Consider the following 15,753-nt stretch of genomic DNA (forward strand, 5'->3'; position numbering starts at 1 on the left):
CGGGACCTGTGCATTACTGCCATATTCACTGTGCTGTCAATTTACCCATTGATGCATTTGTTTATTACACTATAAATATATTTAAACCTTCAAAATAAATTATTTTGCAATCTTTAGCTGGTGCTGGTTAGTGCTTGGCTGAAGCCCAAGGGGCTGCTAAAATTGTGTTGATCTTTTTCCTTTTCAGACAGTTTTGATAGCAGTTCTATACACCAGCCATCTCCTAAAGAGCAGGACTAAACTGATAAGACAAAAGGGCAGTTTTGTGGGATCACACAACATAACTGCAAAAAAGGGGGGCAGCAATGTATTGTAGCATAGAATAAGTGCTTAAGGGAACTTAAAATTACACAAATGGTAAAAAGGTTTTGTTTTTTTTTTTAAATGGAATTCTGAAGTATGTGAAGTCAGATATTGTAGCTCGTGACATCCTTTTTCAGAAAACAAACATTTCAAAAGATTGCTACCCTAATCCTCGTTTTCTCTAGACATTCTGATACTCTTGGTAAGATAAAATCAAAATATTCTACAAGACTCACACATCAATTTTTTTTTTCATTTTTGTTACCAAGTCTGTTCCAGTCTGTTAATTAGTATACTTAAAGAACTAAAACATCTCCACATTTCCTTAAAAATATGGTAATATCAGCTTAGGCCACTGTCATAAGCTCCATGCAGGCAGACTTCTTCTCCCACATGGAGTCCCTCTCATTTAAGTCAATTCCCAAGTCACCTCCCCTTAAAATGTGTGTGAAAGGGTTTGGGTCTAGGCCCAAATACTGGGAGAGCAGGTCTCTCCAAACTGTTGTACGATATATTTGGTGTACAAAGCAGACGGTGGCAAGACAATTACTTTGTATTTATTAAACAGAAAAACAACCTTGATGCAAAAACTACTTGATAAACACTCCAAAAGGGTAAAAATCAAACAGTGAAAAAAGAAGCTAAAATTTAAAATGCAGCTGTCAAATAAATACATGTTCTGCTCCAGAGACGTAGGCCTGGATTTTTAAATGTATTTAGCTGTTGCTGTACTGAACCTTTCAACGCCTAACTGATTTAGGTGTCAATCTTAATTTCAAAAGGCTTAAGTCTCCTAAGTGCCTAAACCCCTTTTGAAAATGAGGTTTAGACACCTAAATCAGTTAGGAGCTGCAAGGCTGAGTGCAGCAACAACCAAGTACCTTTGAATAGCATGGGCCCAAGAGTCTAAATCAGTGCTCTCTTAAGTCAGTGAAACGACTCCTGTTCACAAGAGTAAGTAATTGTTTTCATCTACTTCATATTTTAAATTGAGGCAAAAAGCCACACCTTTCCCTTTTCTCTGGGCTTTTTATTGACAGTACATATTTTGCATGTACCATCTAGTCAGTGGCTCTCCCCTTCACACCTTTGGCTAATCCTTCCCTCCCCCCCAGTATTTTTTATTCCATTGCATCTCTTGCTCAACATGTATCCATACATTCATCACATCCCTTTATACATCAAGGGTGCTTTCTCCTGTCCCAATCACTTTCTTTGCAGATCATTCTGGAAGATGTAGAGAGAACAGATATGCCTGGATTGATTAATAACTTTTCTTCCTGGCCCTCAAAATTAGAAGAACTATCTGTGATGATCTGTACCTCAGGGGAAACACCCTACACCCCCATGTTCATCTTTATAAAATGATTGTGTAGTATCCAATGCAAAGTTTTTCATGTTGGGTGTCTTTGGAAGGCTCATGATGCACTGAGCATGGTTGTTATAGTAATTGTTACAGTAATCTTATAGGTTATAATTTCATGCATATAATTATGAGGCTGAAAAAGGTATCCTCATGGCTTAAAATAAGCCCAGGAAAAAACTCTACAAGAGCTGAGAGGAAGTTCACACCTCATCAGGGTGTGTATGGAACAAACCCAGCCCAGCCTCACAGGAACAAAGGATGCTGCCCTAGACAGCAACAAAAGAATCTGTTGGACTCTCGAGGGAGTCACCCTCCTTCCTTTGGTCAGTTTGGAACTGCGATGAGGTAATGCTCACCTGATTCTGAAAAAGAGGTGGGGTGGGTGAAGCAAAGCCAAGAGGGAAGAAAGAACATGATAAAAGGGAGAGACATTTGCCATGCTCTTCCTCTCTCTTCCACCTAAATCTACAGGCACCACACCAAGTGACTGAAGCACTGATCAAACGGTGAGGCTGGCTGAAGAGCAACCAGTCAGCCTGTGGTGAGAAGCATCTAAGTTTGTAAGGGCATTGAAAGTGTTAAGATCTTAGAATGAGTTTTGCTTGTATTTCATTTGACCAAATCTTGTTATGCTTTGAATTATAATCACTTGAAATCTATCTTTATAGTTAATAAATGTGTTTGTTTATTCTACCTGAAGCAGTGTGTTTGGTTTGAAACATGTCAGAGACTCCCCTTGGGATAAGCAGCCTGGTACATATCAATTTCTTTGTTACACTGAAGAACTCATATAAGCTTGCAGCATCCAGCGGGCTTAACTAGACACTGCAAGAGGAAGGTTCCTAGGGTTGTGTCTGGGACCAGAGATATTGGCTAGTATCATTTAGTTGCAAGTAGCTGGGAGCAGCTTATGCCTGGAGTGGGGGTTCTCACAGCATTGTCCCATCACTGTGTCTTTCACCCCAAATTAGAAGCTACATATTTGCTTGCCTTATGGGTCAGATCTACATATCTCTATATGTGGATAGTGTCTGTTGCACACCCTAAGTAATATGAATTGCTTATGTACAAAGAATGTGTTAATTATGTCCATATTTGAAGGAGATAATCTAAAATTATACCTTGATTTATTACAATAAATTGCTTAAAAAGGGGGAAATTCCAATTAATAATGTGAGCTAATACTGAAATACAATCCTTGAAATGAATCAAACATAAAAAAGCCACATAAGAAAAGGACTGAAGAAATTAAAACTCAGAAATGTTTTGGCAAAATGGTTTTGTCGTCAGAAAATGCAGATTCATCAAAACCATAACTTTGTTGGAGAGAAGGTCATTTTGAACAAAACTTTTTTGCAGGCCCAGACTGGAACTGCTGGTCAAAGAAAGAGACCCATCTCAGAATAACTAATAGCCCAACAGGCAGGGCACTCACCTTGCATGTGTTAGATGCAGTGATTTGGACCCGAGTCTCTCACATCATAGATCAATACCCGAATAACTGGACTATTGCCTATTCTAGGTCTGTGAGTTGGTTTGTCAGGTGTGTGGGTGTGGGATTTCATCTCCCGCCCACAAAAAAAAGATATCCACAAAGATCTTTCTTTTGTGTAATATGTAAAAGGAAAACATTTTGAAGTCTTAAAAATTTTGATGGGACAGAAAAACTGTTCCCTGCCCAGCTCTAGAAAAATAATATACAACTACATGTGTGCACACAATTACACTGTCAACACAAAACTGCTTATGGAACATTGGCTTTTATTGCTTTTGATACTTTTTTTAAAAATGGCATTTATTTGTTACTGACCTTTTGTCCTCCAAAGGAGATCCTTTTGAAATACATGTCACTTACAATAAATGTTTACTTGTCAAAGCAGACAGATCTGTGGTATTTTTCATTCAGTAGTAAAGGCAAGCAGGCATACATAGGTTAATGCAAAGAAACCATTATCAGACCATTTGCTGTATCTCATACCAAAGACTATATTTAAATTCAAGAGACTTCACAGGTTACTGTCTCTATCCCCTGTTGAAGAATTCTTAGAAGTCTGCGCTCTTGCAACATGTTGTATTAATCGAATATTTATTCTACTGTTAAAAGGTCCATCAGTCTTATTTTCCAGTTTAACATACTGGCTATTTCAAAGCCCATCACACTATGTTTTGGTACACAGGGTGTCAGCTTAGATAAATGCAGCTAATGTTTAATTCTGCTTAGATGTTATAAACACTTCCCCTCCTCTACCAGTGAGTCTCATTTCTTTGACATATACTACAGTCCGCAATTCTTAATTTTTTTTTTTAAATTTAAACATTTTGCTGATCACAGCACTTTTCAAGTTCAAGTACTCCTAAAATACTTTCTGCAAATCATATTCATTGTAATCTATTTCCGACAAAACCATTTAGCAAATGAGAGACAGAGACACTAAAGGTATTTCTCTCAGCCTGTAACGATTCCCTGGCCTTCCCAAATTTTTTGATTAAGAAGGTAAAAGGAACAACAGTTTCAAATTCTGCTAAAATTTGAAAAAAAAACAAACAAAAAAACCCCCAACCACCAAACCCTATAATGTAGTAGGAAAGCCTCTCTCTCTCTGTGTGTTATTCTTCTATTCTGCTTTTGTTAGATGTAAATTCTGCTTATTGGTATGATGGACATCAGTGTTCTCATTCTTATTCAAAAGAACTGTTTGCATATCTGAGAAACTATTTTGTTTTATTCTTGAGCATGGTGGAAAACTAGTCTCATGTGTTGAATGATGTAAATATTTAACATACATTGTGTGTAGATATATATTACAGCAAAAATATTTCAGAAAAACACATGCTCCCCTACTCTAACCTCTTGTGTTTTTGCAGATCTGAGTTGCCATTCCCTTAACTTTTTCTGTCTAGAGCAGAGGTTCCCAAACTTGTTCTGCCGCTTGTCCAGGAAAAGCCCCTGGTGGGCCAGGCCGGTTTGTTTACCTGCCGCATCCACAGGTTTGGCCGATCGTGGTTCCCAGTGGCTGCGGTTCGCTGCTCCAGGCCAATGGGAGCTGCTGGAAGCAGCGCGGGCCGAGGGACATACTGGCCGCCACTTCTTGAGGCTCCCATTGGCCTGGAGCAGCGAACCGTGGCCACTGGGAGCCACGATCAGCCGAACCTGCGGACGCAGCAGGTAAACAAACCGGTCCGACCCACCAGGGGCTTTCCCTGCACAAGAGGCGGAACAAATTTGGGAACTACTGGTCTAGAGGTATAACTAGTTATTCTGCTTACTACAGCTTTGAGTCCTTTCCATAGAGGGTTTTTCTCCTCCTACCCCAATATACATCTATTATTTTCCAAATAGTTTATTTCAATTTTTATATTTTTTTCTGAACTCCTTTTGCTCTAATAAATAATGTTAGTCCCATGCTTTAGTTACTGATTTAAACTTGTTTACCAGATTAAGTCAAATCACATTATGAATTGGTAACTCAAAACATGAAATTTTGCAATTCTCCAACTTTTGTTGTGGACATCATTAAATTATCTATCCTAGTTATGGGCACTGAACACTGCTGAAAAGTATGTGTAGCTTGCTTGGGGGTTCTTGTGCACCCATGTGTAAATCAGACTTAGTCTGAAAGTTATAGTTAATAGTTTACTGGATGAATGTGCTACATTGTCATGTCTTTAATGTATCTGAAATTCACTAGTCACCCTTCTCCCCTCATCCCCAATCTACGATTTCTGCAGTCAAAAAAAAAAAAAAAAAAGCTTTGTGTTTTCTCATTTGTGGTATAAGAATTATTATTTATTAGCCCTCCCATTTCTACCTTCATTGTCAGACTCTACTGGGGGAGAAGTTATTAGATTGTCTTAATCAATACCATCACAAGTTTTTCCTTCCCCCCTCCCACTAAAAAAAAAAAATCTTGTCCTACACCCAATCCCTTTTCAGTTTCTCATATTCTATTTCTGATTAATTCGTCTCCTATCACTGAGCCACTTCATAGCTGGCTTTGCATAGGAATTAAAAAACAAAACCACCCCCAAAACTCATGCCAGGAAAAGTGTTCAGTCCTCATATTCTAGGTAATTATAATTGCACTATTCATTTTACCAGGTACAAAAAATTCTGTTGAGAAATCTATACTCTATATAATGTCTATACGTCGGGACGCCAGGTGACTTAGGGCAGTGGTTCTCAACTAGGGGTCTGTTTACGCCTGGGAGTACTCAGAGGTCCTCCAGAGGGTACATCAACTCGTCTAGATATTTGCCTAGTTTTACAATAGGCTACATAAAAAGCAGTAGCAAAGTCAGTACAAATTAAAATTTCATACAGACAAAATGAGAATGTAAGCAAATTTTTCAGTAATAACGTACTGTGACACTGTTGCATTTTTATGTCTGATTTTGTAAGCAAGTAGTTTTTAAGTGAGGTGAAACTTGGGGGTACAGACTCATGAAAGGGGTACAGTACTCTGGAAAGGTTGAGGACCACTGACTTAAGGTTGTTTACATGGCAAAATAGACTCGGCATAGCTATAGCAGAAAATCCCTCAAAGCCAGATCCAAAGTCCATTGAAGTCAACAGCAGCTGTTCCGCTGACTAGACATTATTCAGAGTGTCTTCTACTACTCCCCAATAAACCCAGATGCAACAAAAATTTGGCTGCCTCATTTAAAGTGTAATAGACCTACATGGCAAAATAACATTTAATTTAAAAAAAAAAGATTGTTTCAACTTTAACACACTTATTTGGAGGTTTCTATCACCAAATACTTTATGTTAATAATATTCAGCAGAGCATTAGATGTCAGAATGGGACATAGATAATAATATTCACTGTTAATAATGAAGGGCAAAGAGTTATATTAGAATATTTTAGTGAGTCCAGACTAATAATTTCCCAAATAAAGCTTCCCCCAATCTTTCTGCAGATACTTCAGAAGCTATTTTACTCATACATTTTCAATATGGAATATTTATGAATTAGAGTAGCAATGTGAACTATTTGGGCTGCTTTGACATTTTTATACCACAACAGCGTCCTGACCATTATTTCCAAATAAATAATGCCTTGTGGAAACGCATCTTACTGACAGCAATGGCTTTCAAATTAACACGTCTTCATTGCTTTTAGTGCCTAGATATGTAGCAAAAAGAAAAGGAGTACTTGTGGCATCTTAGAGACTAACCAATTTATTTGAGCATGAGCTTTCGTGAGCTACAGCTCACTTAAGTGTAGCTCACGAAAGCTCATGCTCAAATAAATGGGTTAGTCTCTAAGGTGCCACAAGTACTCCTTTTCTTTTTGCGAATACAGACTAACACGGCTGTTACTCTGAAACCTGTAGATATGTAGCATACATTATTTAAAACTCACTTTCTAGAGAGTCCTGAAATATTAAAGAACATATGGTGGAAACATTCCACATCATTTATGTTATTAAATTGCAAATGTCTTAGACAGAGAAGTGATAGATGTTGAGAAAAAATATTATGAACTGAAGTTTTGACCACAGAGATTCTAAATATTTCCTTCTATGTACCGCACAATACAAAATGTTGATCTAGCATTTCATAATTTCATGGATAATGGATTCTAAAAGGGAGAGTTAAACCCAGGGAAGTCTATTGATCAATATATTGTAGGCAAAATCCTGGCCCTATTGAAATCATTGGGGAGTTTTGCCACTGGCTTCAATGGGGCCAGATATTTATGGATGAGAAAAACAAAATATAGAAGAGGAGGAAGAAAGACCCCGACTCCCTCCCAAAAAAGAAGAAACTCAAATGCTCAGAAAAGTTATATAAATATTTTGGCTCTGAAACAATGTAAAATAAAAATTAAAGGACAACTATTGTCGGGGGTGGGGTTTTTTTGGGTTGTTGCTGTAGTACCAAAGCTACTTAAGGCAGCTCTTTGAATGTATTTAACTGGAACAGCACAAAAATTGGGAAGTTGAAAATTAAAGTTTGGACTGATTTAAGAAAGCAGTTCAAATTCAAATACCACCACCTTGCATGTGGGGCCTATAGATCCACCTTATATTTAATTAAACTACAAAGAGGACTGAAATAGGTGTCAAAATTGAGAAGCAACAAAGCTATCTGGGAGCTTCAAAACTCAGTGCAAAAATGTGTAAAACAACCCTATCAGATATTTTTGCAAACTCCTCCAGATTGACTAAAAAGAGCCATTATATTTGTCATGTATTCGATGCAGAAAATTTCTGAACATCCCAAGTGACAGATATCAGGATTCATGAACATATAAATATTCATGAAGTAACAGACCTTCAAAATTACCAATAGGGAAAATTGTACTCAGTTTTATTTTAAAATATCACCAAAAAACCTCACACATGAAGCTCCTACTTCATTGCTATTATTAACAAATACTTATATAGTATCATGACTTTTCATGGTACTTCACAGATGACTGATCAACCACATGATTCCTGGCCAAGAGAGCTCACAATCTAAAATCAGACCAAGGTGAAGACAGAAAATATAGCATTAAGGAAAGGAAGGACAGATGAAGATGAAGCAAGGAAGGAGGCAAATAACACAGCAGAAGAGTAGACAACAATGGACAGTGCAGAACAGGGGTAGTTTCAGGAGTCATTTGAAGGAGGAATACATTTGGTTCCAAGCACATGGAAAGGAGGTACAAAGGAAAGTGATAACAGAGTGAGAAGTGGGCCCAGACCAGTGGAAAAAATAGTGCACAAGTGAGGGATGCAATGTAGGCAGGGGGAAGACTTGTATCATCATAAGGTTCAAATTTAACATCCCCATCTTCATGTTGAAAGAGACTGGGAGGCAGTGAAGTACATTTGGATATGGGTGAGAAGATTGTCAGCAGAGTAAGAGGAAGATTACTACAACTTATTACAATGAAGGTCAGATGTTCTCTTGCACATACAAGATTACCTTAGACTAAATGCCCAGCCTGATCATAGGTAGTAGTGCCTCTAGGCAGAAACACAAATGGGCCATATACACAACTTGCTGAGTCCTTTATCTCCATGCATTAATTCTTCAGTTACGCCTCAAAAAAAGTTTTGTTAGCCTGCTCAAGTGTTCTCTTTGCAACTGGCTTCCCCTTCCTAGAACCTTAAAGCCCATTAGCACAACTTCTTCTGTACCCATTTACTACAGTTATCAGATAAGCTCCCCCACATGGAGCTATTTTCCATTCACACCAAAACAAAATGTAACAATGAAGACAAAAGCACTCAAACACCAGGAATGGGAACTCTTCTTTCCCTGCCCTCAAATCAAATCAATCACATTAGAACACCACAAAGACAAAAGAGAAAAAAGAACTTACACTCATAGGGCTTGTCTACACAGAGGTTGTCTTGTGATAACTATTCCAACATAGTTAAAGTAGTACAAGGCCCCTAGTGTGTATGCAGTTGTATTGATATAAAGGTGAGTACACCAGTCCAGTTTATTCCTATAAAGGAAAAGGAATGAACAATACTGGTGCACTGATATAACTGCATTCATACCAGGGGTTATATTGTTACAGTTAAATCAATAAAAGCAAGCAAAAAAACAAAAACCCAAAGACAAAAAAAAAAAAAAGAAAAGAAAAGAAAAGAAAAGAAATCCTTCATCCTTCATTGAAATAGTTCCACTGGTACAAAAATTGTGTAAACCCAGTTTCAACCAAAAAGAACCCAAGCATTTCAGCGAAACAAAACAAATACTATAATGAAATGTAAGTAACATCCTCCTCATGCAACAGTTAAATTTACCAAAATATATTTTTAAAGATCTTTGAAGTTATTGTATAACATTTTTTTGGGGGGGGGGGAAGCGGGGAGGAGGAACTGCAGTCATTCCTTTCCGTTCTAATTTCTACCAAACTGTCAGTAAGCTAGCTTCCCATCTGATTGCTAATACTTTGTTATATGCAAGGCAACCCGCCACTTCCCGTGTCCCAGCTATACTCGAATGTAACTAGATGTAACTATTATGATTTCTTCTAATACTCTGTATTTTATAATTATGTTTTTCTTTCTTACAGACATGAAGAGTACTCGGTTTGAAGTTCACAGATATCATCTTATGTACCTTTTTATTAAAAAAGGCAATAATATACCCAATTGTTGACTTTTTACATTATCTTATTACTGAAAAATGTTTTATAGATTTAAAAAAACATTTAAAATAGGGATATTTATAAGGGATAAGATGATTTACTTAATTGTAGTGTAGGAGAGAATTGGCTTTCCCTTAACCAGGTCCATTTTTCATTTTAATGGTGGCCATTGTTAGCATCTTATAGAATAAAGTACCCAAAACAATATTATTTATAATACACTAGTGCCCCAGATGTGCTAGGGACCACCTTAAAGCTTATCAGGTGAAATAAAGAGAAATCCTCTCTAAGGAGGAAGAGCAGTGACTGTACGTTTTTCATAATCCAAGAGTAGAATCTGTGTCAGGTAAATAGCAGGTGGGGAATAGTTTAGCGGTCTAAGCCTCAGGGTTGAAATACTTAGTATCAATGAAGTCACTGCTTCAAAACCTTCTAATCAACAAACACATAGCTTCTGGCTTTTCCCAAACCAAAACAGCATACACTAGCTTTCACCACAATGCATTAAGGGATTTAAAAAAAAAAGCAAAAAAAAAGCAAAATTAAAACAATGCCTCTGTATGTAAAAAATAGAGCTGTCAAGCGATTAAAAAAATTCATTGCAATTAATTGCACTGTTAAACAATAGAATACAATATATTTACATATTTTTGGATGTTTTCTACATTTTCAAATATATTGATTTCAGTTAGACTACAGAACCAAGTGTACAGTGCTCAGTTAATATTTATTTTTGATTACAAGTGTTTGCACTGTAAGAAGACAAAAGAAACAGTATTTTTCAATTCACTTAATACAAGTACTGTAATGCAATCTCTATCACGAAAGCTTAACTTACAAATATAGAATTATGTACAAAAATACTTCATTCAAAAATAAAAATGTAAAATTTTAGAGCTTGCAAGTCCACTCAGTCCTCCTACTTCTTCAGCCAATCACTCAAACAAGTTTGTTTACATTTGCAGGAGATAATGCTGCCCGCTTCTTGTTTACATCACCTGAAAGTGCAAACATGTGTTCTCATGGCACTGTTGTAGCTGGCATCGCAAGATATTTACATACCAGATGTGCATGCTTCAACCCTCATTTCAGGGGACATGCGTCTATGTTGATGACAGGTTCTGCTCAAAAACCATTCAAAGCAGTGTGGACCGACATGTTCATTTTCATTATCTGAGTCAGATGCCACCAGCAGAAGGTTGATTTTCTTTTTTGGTGGTTCGGGTTCTGTAGTTTTCGCATCAGCGTGTTGCTCTTTTAAGACTTCTCAAAGCATGCTCCCTACCTTGTCCCTCTTGATTTTGGAAGGCACTTCAGATTCTTAAATCTTGGGTCGAGTGCTGTAGCTATCTTTAGAAATCTCAAATTGGTACCTTCTTTGCATTTTCGCAAATCTGCAGTGAAAGTGTTCTTATAATGAACAAGATGTACTGGGTCATCATCCAAGACTGCTAGAACATGAAATATATGGCAGAATGTGGGTAAAACAGAGCATAAAACATACAATTCTCCCCCAAGGAGTTCAGTCAAATGTAATTAACGTATTTTTTTTTAACGAGCGTCATCAGCATGTAAGCATATCTTCTGGAATGGTGGCTGAAGCATGAAGTGGCATATGAATGTTTAGCATACCTGGCAAACGGTAAATACCTTACTATGTCGGCTACAAAAGTGCCATGCAAATGCCTGTTCTCGTTTTCTGGTAACATTGTAAATAGGAAGAGGGCAGCATTATCTCCTGTAAATGTAAACAAACATGTTTGTCTTAGTGATTGGCTGAACAAGAAGTAGGACGGAGTGGACTTGTAGCCTCTGAAGTTTTACATTGTTTTGTTTTTGAGTGCAGTTATGCAACAAAATAAAATCTACATTTGTAAGTTACACTTTCAGGACAAAGATTGCACTACAGTATTTGTAGGAGGTAAATTGAAAAATACTATTTCTTCTGTATCTTTTTTACAGTGCAAATATTTGTAATCAAAAATATGCTTTGATTTCAAGTACAACAGAGAATACAACATATATGTGAAAATGTTGAAAAACATCCAAAATGTTTAATAGATTTCAACTGGTAGTCTCTTGTTTAACAGTGCAATTAAAAATGTGATTAATCAGGATTAATTTTTTTTAATCAAGATTAATTTGTTTAGTTAATTGCACGAGTTAACTGCGATTAATCAACAGCCCTAGTAAAAATCACTCCCAGCCATCACCATCATCAGACCAAAGCAACAAAACCAAAACACTACTCTAGACTCAAACCTAAAAATATATGTATACTGTCACTCAGAACACTAATTAAAAAAAACAATCAGGTAGACTGTTACCAAGCCATGCCTGGTTTTACAATCTGGCCAGGGCTCTCTGGACCAACACCAATATGTTGTGAGTTGCCCCAACTATTGAATCTGGTCATAGTTCCTAGTTCTGGATCTCTAGAGCAATTCAGCAGCCTCAGATCCTAGAACCAGAGACTTAGACCTCCTGAGCTCCTTACTTTCGGACCCTCCCTCCCCCCCCATAGATCCACCTAGCTATGAGCACTCTGGCTTCTAGTTTAACCCCTTCAGGGACAATGTGACAGGAAAGGAAAACAGGCTTAGCAATGGAATTTCATAACCACTTTATTCTTATAAAGTACTAGAGTAACAGATCTTTGCAAATTAACCAAAATCCTGAATTCCCCCACCCCCCTACCACCAAAATCTGGTCTCACCGTTTCTGTGAGTCTGAGGTCTTATCAGTATTTCAGGCTAGGCAGAATCCCTCCTCGCTGCTCTATCTCCAGCTTGCTCTTCTTGCATGTGGCGATGGACAACCCCACATCCCAGAGCACAGTTGCCCTTTCAAATACTCTCCCCTTATAGCCTTGTGCCCAGGCTGACAAGCTTCAGCCCCCTCCCCCAGTCAGGCTTCTATTGTTCCATGTGGATGACCATGAAGACAGGCTCAAAACACACACTGTTGTCTTGGGGCATGTCTACATAGCAAGCAGGATCCTGTGGCAGCAAGTCTTAGAGCCCCATCTACACTCTCAGGCTTGTGTTACAGCACTAGAGATAGCTGTGTAGACATTCAGGCTCAGGATGGAGCTTGGGCTCTGAAGCCCACATCCCCCTCAAGTCTTTAGAGCCTGAGCACTGCAGCATGAGCCCCGTGAGCCACAGTTTGTAGACCTCCGAGATTCACCACAATGCTTTCTGTGCAGATGTACTCTTGGTGGCTTCTCACGGATAGTGCTTTCAGCAGGTGTCAAGCACCTTTCCTGGGAAGGGTAGCTGACTGGAATACAACATCATAACCTTACCTTGGGCAAGATTAGAAATTAGCTCAGCACATAAGACAAGATGGGTGTCCGAATCCAACATGGAAATTACAGTACAAAACTGAGTTAAATTGACCCAGGAATATCTCAGTCTGTCACACACATGGAATTGTAGCATGGCCAATTACTTCACTCCAGTGAGATGTGCAAGTGTTACTAAAACGTTAATAAATACACTCTAAAGCCTCTTCCAGGGTAGGTACTTGATACATTGTACCAAAAAAAACTAGATAACCAGGCCATCTACCACTCTAGCAACTATTATATATCATGTCAAAGTATTTTTGAACATAGTCAAATCTTTGTATAATGTACTTTTTAAAAAGTATAGACCAGCAAGTTATTCATTATACTTTGAAGTGTTCATTTGCATTTTGTAAGTAATATTGCAATTTACCAAAAAAAGTGTAACATAATAGAATGACAGGTTTCAGAGTAACAGCCATGTTAGGCTGTATCTGCAAAAAGAAAAGGAGTACTTGTGGCACCTTAGAGACTAATATTTATTTGAGCATAAGCTTTCATGAGCTACAGCTCACTTCATCGGATGCATGCAGTGGAAAGATTTTATATACACAGAGAACATGAAACAATGGGTGTTACCATACACACTGTAACGAGAATGATCAGGTAAGGTGAGCTATTTCCAGCAGGAGAGAAAAAAAACCTTTTGTAGTGGTAATCAAGGTGGGCCATTTCCAGCAGTTGACAAGAACGTGTGAGGAACAGGGTGGGGGAGGGATAGTTTTACTTTGTGAAATGACACATCCACTCCCAGTCTTTATTCAAGCCTAAGTTAATGGATATTAATCATCTGTAAAAAGATGCTGTCGGAAGTATACAAAAAGCCCAAATCCAAATCCATATTTTGAGAAAATATTTTAATTTTATATAACACAAAGCTCAAAACCATCGCTGAGATAGAAAATGACCAGTTTGAAGTCATACTTCCCTCCATAGGTATCACTCAATGCTGGAGAAAAGGAGACACTATGAGATTCTGAAACATGAGTGCAATAAAGCCATATGTATAAAACAACAAATGAGGGCAACAAATAAAATTGGGCATCTATATTGTAACCTTCAATATGCCCTTGTCAATTAATTTATTTCAATAGGAGCAATATGAGCAGGTGGTAAAAACATTTGTCTCACAAAAGAAGTTACTTCTAGAATCTAGAATGAAACAGAAAGCATGGGAAAGAAATTGTCAAAAGAAAAAAAGTAAAAAAGAATAAAACATTTCAGTGTTCTTGTTTAGTTTTGATAAAGCTACAAGTGTTTCACTTCACTTTTATTGCTTTGATGCATTTCATTTTGACTTGCACCAAAATACAGTTTTTTCCGAATTTTCATTCCACAGGAAAATTTTGAGTTTTCACTGAATATGTTTTCATTCCAAATTGCAAAAAGTGTCAGAATTTTCCAAGGAATTAAAATTTTATTTTTGAACAACCTCTGTTCAAAACTCATTTCTCGAGTAGCTGGATTTAATGCCCTCTTGGCATGTAACTGTAGTTTACACGTGCTGTTTATGGGTAATAATTATGAATATAAAAATTTATTTAATATAAATAAAAACAAGTATTATATATGTATGTATATATGTATGGAGAGAAACACGGCAAGAGTACCAAATGTTACCTTGTGTGTGTGTCCCTTGGTTCTGGTTCCCCCACTCTTCTTTCAGAATTTTTAAAGATATCAAGGTTCTACTACTTTTCTTGTTCTGCTTCTCTCTTTAGAGTCTTATTTTTCCAGACTATATTCTCACTCTCTCCCATTTGGTGTCTGCTATGGTGATGACTAAGTAATACCCACAGGCAATTTTTTTACATGGTGCTTACTGTTTTGTAAACATTTAAAAGATGCTCGTCATTGTTCAATATAAGTTGTTGCAAGATCATTCCATTTATCACATCTACCATAAACATTTTACATTATATTTTATATTTATTTAGCAATGTAGCTGTTTATGAAATTGCTGCCCTTTTGTCAAATGGCAGAGGAATCTGATGCCTGGCATGTCACAGTCACAAATTGGTGACACAGAATTGGGTATTTTCTTGTATACTTGTATACTTTTGTAAATCAACAAATTACTCTAATTTGTCTGTTCCTTTGTACAGAGGTGGTAAACTGCACACAGGCAATGCCCTTTTGTAAAACAAAAACTAAACAACCACCTTCCTGTGATGCACTCTTGTCTTGTATGACGAAGCAGCTTTTCTCCAGGACTAAAACAGATATACAAATCCAACCACTTAAAACACACCGCATTCTTTTGCCACTCTCAGAATCTGTACTTTACACCATGGAAACCAATAGTTCAGTGCTTCCCTCAGGGCAGGTCTACACTACCACTTAAGTTGATCCAGCTTACGTCACTCATGGGTGTGAAAAAGCCCTCCCCTCCGCCCTCGAGCAAAGCAAGTTTTGCGTTGTCCACACCGGCACTATGTCGGCAGGAGATGCTCTCGTGCTGACATAGCTTATGTTTCTCAACAAGGTGGAGTAATTATGCTGAGGGAAGAGTGCTCTCCTGCCTGCATAGTAGGTCTTCACCAGAGAAACTTCATCAGTTCAGCTGTGCCGATATAGCGCTATAGTGTAGACTTGCCCACAGACTGCATGGTCTGGAAAGGTGGCATAGCCATTAA

The 15,753-nt window shown here is 37.7% G+C and overlaps 1 protein-coding gene across 4 annotated transcripts in view; it reads right to left on the reverse strand.

Annotated features, from left to right (window-relative positions):
• The window catches only part of GBE1 (1,4-alpha-glucan branching enzyme 1), a 290,444-nt gene that overhangs the window by 49,116 nt on the left and 225,575 nt on the right, over positions 1–15,753 (reverse strand). The window contains exon 13 of one of the 4 annotated variants that reach the window (XM_077819997.1): positions 10,516–11,506. The exons of the other annotated variants lie outside the window; for them this stretch is intronic. Within the exon in view, the coding sequence (XP_077676123.1) occupies positions 11,295–11,506 (212 nt within the window). The 3' untranslated portion in view covers positions 10,516–11,294. Of the gene's footprint in view, positions 1–10,515; positions 11,507–15,753 lie in introns of those variants that run through there. 4 annotated transcript variants of the gene reach the window in all.

Source organism: Eretmochelys imbricata, chromosome 1 (assembly GCF_965152235.1).
Source record: "Eretmochelys imbricata isolate rEreImb1 chromosome 1, rEreImb1.hap1, whole genome shotgun sequence".
Classification (NCBI taxonomy): Eukaryota; Metazoa; Chordata; order Testudines; family Cheloniidae; genus Eretmochelys; species Eretmochelys imbricata.